This window comes from Oryzias latipes, chromosome 13 (assembly GCF_002234675.1).
Source record: "Oryzias latipes chromosome 13, ASM223467v1".
Lineage (NCBI taxonomy): Eukaryota > Metazoa > Chordata > Actinopteri > Beloniformes > Adrianichthyidae > Oryzias > Oryzias latipes.
In genome coordinates, this window is record NC_019871.2 from 30334248 (window position 1) to 30341083 (window position 6836).

Below are 6836 nucleotides of genomic sequence, written 5' to 3' on the forward strand. Positions count from 1 at the left end.
GTTCTGCCAGGGACCATTTTTCATCTCAACTCAATTTAAATAAGTGACTTCCTCCTCCTTCCTTGGCCGTCACTGGCCTGCCCATCAGTTTTTTCTCTTCCAGTTGTTCTTCTCAGGTATAATGGAGCCAAACATTTCCTTCAGAAAACAGACCCACTATTTTTACCCATCTGCAAAACACAAAAGGAGAAGAAATGAAGGAAATTTCAGCTTGAATTCCAAAAGCAAAAGATTGCTCTCAGCCCATGGTGTTGAAAAATCACAAAATGCGGTTAAACATGCGAGTGTTTGTGGACGGACAGCCATCACGCAGCTCGCCTCTCCCTCTCCTGAAAGCCCTCAGTGGCTGAACAACATCGGAACAGAGGGTTTGTCCTCAGGTGGTCATCAGGCGTGGAACCAGACCGAACACTTAGGACACTCAGACTTTTCTGATGGCTTCAGGTGCATCTGGGATTTGCCTGCACACATTCTCCATATTGGGGCCACCAATGCAATGCAGCAAACAATCACAATCAACCGTTCTGGAACCAAGAACACCTGTGCATCACTGACATGCAGACCAACCAAAGCACAGCAGCAGTCCATAGAGCACTCAGCCATTTTCCTTTCCATGGAAATGTTGCCATGGTAGCCCTCTGCTTTGTGATGTGGAGTTAACTTTAGGGATCCAATGCAATGGCTGATGAGGAGCGAGCAGTCTCTCAGTCTGAGCAGAGCTACTGTTGAGAGAACTTTCAGAGGCTAAACAACTGTTTCATAGCTGACTGATGATTTCTGCACGTTTTCTGCCCAAGGTCCACTGCTAACACCACAGCTGCACTGTCTGGGACGGTCAAACATGCAATCAAAGCTCAACTCAACATTTGAGCTCGTTATGAAATCTGATGTTAACATTGGATGTCCACACAAGCTAAACTTTTCTGGGTTTTCTTGAACTTTTTGACCTTTGAACTGACTGTACCTCTGCCTATTCATTGATGACTCAGAAGTGTATTCATTCAAAAGAATGAATCTGGAGCCAAAAAGCATCCTCATTATTTCATCAATACAAACATCAAAGTTGAATTTTATTTTAAACGATCTGCTTTGCTGTAAGTGTACATTTGAAATCAGACAAAAAGTTTTGCCCATAAAAATCATTCAGCAAAGGGGGCTCCAGTGAAATAACTGAGAACATTTCCGTGTTCTTACATTTCTACTGAAAACGAAACAGGCAAAGATGGTGAAACGATTGAATCCTGAAAATGATCAGCTGACAAACAGAACAGTCCAGTTCATGTTTCACTGAGGTTTTTAGCGTTCGTCTGAATCATGCTTTAACCAGGAAACATGAGATCTCTGAAGACATGAGAGTTTACTCAAAGATGAGCTCAGTCACGTCCAGTGACTAATGAAGATTTTCAGACTGAACCTCACACTGGAGCTTATCCAGGATCATTTTCATAACTTGAAGAGTTTGTTGCGCCTTCTTTCTTTTTTGGTTTGCTCCACTGACAGGTGTGATGTCTGTACAGAGCAGTCAGTGCAAGAAGAGCAGCTGCACATGCACACATGTGGGGAGGATTCAGCTGATGAAGCTCAGGGAGGAGCCACCCTGCCTCAGAACTTAAAAAGGCTCAGCAGAGGTGGATCTGCATACAACAATGGCCTTCCTGCAGCTGCTTGGGTTTGTGTTTGTGCTAGCCTTCAGTGGTGTTGGTGATGCACAGCGCCGTGGTATGAGGCCCCCTCCGTGGGCAGCCAAGATGCAGAATCCTCATGTCGCTGCGACCCGGACCAGGGTTCTGGCTGGGAAAGGCCACTCCCCATCTCTGCAGGATGATGGGCTTGACTCGAAATGGATCCGGCCTGCAGGCGAGCAGCTCAAGTGGAAGTTTCCAGAACCCCCGGCAGAGCCAGTGAACAGGCCACCTGTCCAGTTCAAACTGCAACAGCCAGTGGTCTCCAACAGGGTGGCGGTAAAATGTGGGGAGAGTAAGGTCCTGGTTGAAGTGAGTCAAGACCTGCTGGGCATTGGCACACTGATCAGTCCAGATGAAATCACACTCGGTGGCTGTCCAGTCACTGAGGTGGATGACCGGTCCCAGGTGCTGATCATTGAATCGGAGCTGCATGAGTGTGGCAGCACACTAATGGTAAGGCTTCTTTTCTGTGACTCAAACTGCAGATGTTGAGACGTTTTCTTCTGGTTCCTGAATGTCTGCTTCTGTCTAGAATGACAGTGACGTCCTAAAGCACGGCTGGCCAACCCTGGTCATCAGGAGCCAAAGCCTTGCCTCATTTTTCTTTTTTTCCAGCTTTCTCTTCAAATGTTGCTGCTGATCAGCTAACACGCATAACTCCTGATTCTGCATCAAGCAGTCCAGGGTGAGCTGGAAAACGGGCAGGTTATGCCTCCTGAGGACCAGGATGAGGCAGTCCTGTCCTTAAAAAGCAGAAGCTTGGTGACACACACACTTCACAATGTGATTAAACTTCTTTCTCTTTCTCTTTCAGCTAGAGGATAATGGTTTTGTTTATACCTTCAAGCTGATCTATAACCCCAAGTCAATGGCGAGGAGTCCCATCACAAGGAGCCAGAGTACAGCCATTGGAATAGAGTGCCACTACAAGAACTAAACTGAATAAAGTTTTATGTTCTGTCATTCCATTGGTAAAGTGTCAGGTGGGTGTTGCAGCCTGTAGTTTATGATCCACCTTCAATCTTTGTAAAATACCTAATTCCTTTTTAACGTTTGAATGAACTATGTTAATGACTAAACATTTGAGTCTCCTAACTTCTCATTTCCAGGCAGCTTAAATAGTGGAGTAGTGTTTTTCTTTTGTTTTTTTTTTTAAATCTACTTTAAAGTTGTTGAAATAAATCTGAGCCAAAAAAGATTGAACAGAGTTGTTGCATCTCAATCTGAAGAACCAGTGTCAGAAATGTAGATCTACAGATGCAATCTGCTGTCAGCCACAACAGTGCATGCTGACACTAGAGCTCTTGTTTTTCACCTGTAACCTAAATGGCCGTCTGTGGTTTGAAGTGGAAGTCTGTGACATTGGCTTTTCCTCCAGGGGAGCTGCAGCTTTTGAAGCAGATGACATTCAAAATCACAGCTTCTTCTCTGAGATGACCAGGACTGGTCTATAGGTGCTCACCAGTCTAGTCCCAAAACGCATGTAAAACGCTTTCCTGAGACATTTTGAGTTGTGGGATGTGCTGATCTAATTGCAAATATTTTAGCATATAAGCACTGATTGCTTTGCAGAATTGAACCACAAATGTGTCTAAAAAAAAAAAAAAGGAAATTCAGCTCTTATCTTGCATTTTTCAAAGTTTAAAATTCAGAATCTTATTGCAATGCATGTAAACGCAGCACATTTTGGTGTAAACTACTCTAAATAAAGGCTTTGTTTGCATTGACTGACTTTTGTGTCCTCCTGAGCCTGTGTGCTTTCTTTGTTCTAAAGCTTCACATAAACAAATGACAAAGATCACATGTACAAACATTTCCAAAGAAACGATAAAATGCATTTATGACTACATTGAATCCACAATGATTTTAATTCAGAAAACAAAACCTTGAACTTTGTGAGAAAATGTAAAATGAAACTCATGACTGAGGAAGAAACGTAATAGTTCCATGAAGATGTTTGCTTCTCTGAATCCATCACACGAGTCACATCTTGGACACACTGACTGCAGTGATCTGCTAACAAAGACATTTGAATAAAGGTTTGAGGAGCCAAATTAGGTGGCACAACACAAGACCTCAAGTCATTCTGCTTTTGTTTTAAGCTCATTGTTTTTCTTGGTTTGCTGGGTTATGTTGTTCATCAAACTCTTTCAGATAAGGAAAAAGGATGTCATCTGAAAAACAAACATGAAATGGTCATCTAGACCGTGTTTTTCCCGGAGGAGATGTCTGCCTAAAGTTTGTAGCAGTTCTGTCCTTAGAGAACTAGCAAACCAAAGAAAAGGCGCATGCTGCAAGATGAGCAACCTTTTTCTTATCACTCCAGTCTGTAAAAACAGTATTGCGTCTTTAGCCTTTTATTTTTTCTTTGGAAGCAGAGTGAACACGCTAGTCACGTGTAGCTGCGTTTACTGTTTGTCTTGAAGCATAGATGAGGTTTTTTTTTGGTGCTGTTTAGAATTGTTGATTTTCATTGTGATGAAAACATTTATGGGATCAAATATTTGTAAGAGGAAAAGCCTGTGAGGAAATGTCTTCATTTGAATGTGTCTTTAGCTTTGCATTCAGAGATGGTGGACTGCAGGATAAAGAGATGCAGAAGAGTTCATATTTATTTTTTAGACCCATATTATTTCTGCAACCACAGTCATCACTTTCTTATTCACTTCACTTATACTAATGAATGAATGAATAACTTTATTGTCATTGTAAATTAAGTTGAATGTAATATGAATGCAGTGCTGTCCTCTACTGGGGGGTATTCCAGAAAGCAGGTTATGCTAGCTCCCAGGGTAAATTTGAGGCTAAGGAAGTTGATAACCTCAGCTTTTGGTTCCAGAAATGGAGATATGTTTCAGGGTAGGTCAAGTTGCCATAGCAACTCATGCTCTGAACATAACCTGGTCTGGAGCAGGTTAAGTTTAAGGTTAGTTTGTTTACAGAGAGGTGAAGCAGCATGGCGTGTCCATTTGAAGATGATTTAGTGGATGAAGAAGCTCAGATAATACTATTTCCACCATGAGAGGGTGATAAGACCACGTATGGATGTTGGAAAAATAAACTTTTTGACTTTGATCTAACTTAATCATTTGCTTCAGTTAAGATAAATAATTTTTTGTTAAATCAGTTTAAAAATAACATGTAGTTTTCAGACAGTTATTTTACTTTTATTCAAATTAATTCAATTAAGTAGGTGTAACTTTGGTGCTGCTGTTAAAGCGGCACTACAAGGGATTGTGGGATATCATTCCCTTTGCCTGTCTGGACGGATTTTGGTTTAAGTGTGGGTTTTTGACCAAATGTGTTTAGTTGTTTAGCTGTTTTACTGAGTTATTTTGTCCTACTTTGCTTACATCTCTGCACCATGAGTGAGAGGGAGGGAGAGGATGATGAGTTTATATAGCACCCCTACCATCGTAACCTGTGATGACAATAATGGAAAATTCTTTAATGAATTTATGCGCAACATGTTTTTTTCCCGTCCTTTTTATTGTTATAAAAATGAGGATCTGCCGTCTCAAACTTAGACATATGAGAAATCAAGAAATATAATTAATTAAGATGATAAAAAGATTAATGGAATAATGTGACATTTAGATAAATAAATATGTAAATTTGAGTTGTATAAACAATTATTGAGTTTTATAGACGTAAGAAATTAGGTTGAATACATTTAACTCAATTACTTGTTACCAATAGAAGAATTTCATTTAAGTTGGCAAAATTGGATAAGTTATATATATAAAATATGCGTCACAAGGAAACTGGAAATAAGATCAGAAACTCTTGCGTTTACTTTGTCTGTTCTTCTACTACAAGCAGAAACTCTTTTTTTTGATGATGCAGCCGTGTTACTTTTTGATGGACGTATAATCTTCATACGCCGTCATTTAAACCTCAGACTCCGTCTCACTGAAGTACAGCGTTTTCTTTTTTTTTCTCCACGCGTTTCCATGGTGACTCCAGAAATCGGCGATCCATTGAGAATGTCTTTTTGTACCTGTTGTGCACGCCCATTAACCCAGGGTTACCAAGTCGAGCGTAATTACGCCAACTCATATCCGGTCTTTTGGAACAGACATACCCAGAGTAAGCAAGTTCAGGCGGATTTCAGCCAGAGTTCAGGCTTAAAGTCAGGGTAGTTTAAACATGCTTCCTGGAATACCCCCCAGGTGCATTTGCAAAAAACAAACAAATATATAAATAAATCAGACTCACACATTTGATTTCATGGTTCCTAATATTGTGCAAACAAGTCAAAACATTGCATTAAAAAGGCACTCAAAAACTGTGATGGCTATTGGATAAAAAACGTTTTTGTCTTATTGTTCTTGATTTATTTGTTCTGTATCTTTTGCAAAGGCAGCAGTGTACACAGAGAATGTCCGGGGTCAGATGAATCCCGTGAAATGTTTCAGGCTTTTTTGAGGCAGCAGGAACTGTATAGTTCTTCCAGAGATAGGAGAGGGTGACCAATAACCTTCTGGGCTGTGGAGGTGACCCTCTGGAGCGCAGATGGAAAACCAGGCACAAACACAGTACGTTAAAATCCTCTCAATGGAGCAGTGGTAGAAGGACACCAGCAGTTTCTCACCCAAGTTCTTCTGTAAAAGTCTGAGGGAGTACATTCTCTGATACACTCCTTCGCTCCAGGTCAGGTCATGCTGGATAGTAACACCTAGAAACTTGAAGGCAGACACCCTCTCCACACAGTCCCCGCTGATGTACAGGTACTGAATATCTGTTTTTCTCCTGTAACCCTCTACCAGTTCCTTGATCTACAGCAGACACAGAGCTGCACCACCTGCTCCCAATGGGCGGTTTCATCCCCCCGGAGATGAACAGTACACAGTAGGACTTCATTCCTGTCTAGAAAACATACAACAACAGCAAAATGAATGTGAAAATGCAACATTGATAGTTTTTCTTGCATTGCAGCAGATGAAGAAAGTAGGATGAAGTTCATTTTGGTTGGTTTATCAGCGTCAGATTTTCTTGATAATCAGATGTTTCCATGATGACACTTGTTGTCAGAAAAGTGAGAATGGCATTTTATGAGGTGCACAAACCAACTTGTTCTGGAGAAAGTCTTTGCTTTAGCCACGGATTGATGTTTGTTCCTTCAGTCTGCAGTGCAGTATTGTGCACAGC

General features: G+C 41.2%; 1 protein-coding gene across 1 annotated transcript; it reads left to right on the forward strand.

Moving 5' to 3' along the window:
- Positions 1–1627: 1627 nt before the first annotated feature.
- LOC101161180 lies at positions 1628–3417 on the forward strand. The gene is made up of 2 exons (XM_004075942.4): positions 1628–2138; positions 2500–3417. The coding sequence occupies exons 1-2, from the start codon at positions 1647–1649 to the stop codon at positions 2620–2622; spliced, it is 615 nt and encodes a 204-aa protein (XP_004075990.1). The 5' UTR covers positions 1628–1646; the 3' UTR covers positions 2623–3417.
- The last annotated feature ends 3419 nt before the right edge of the window (positions 3418–6836 follow it).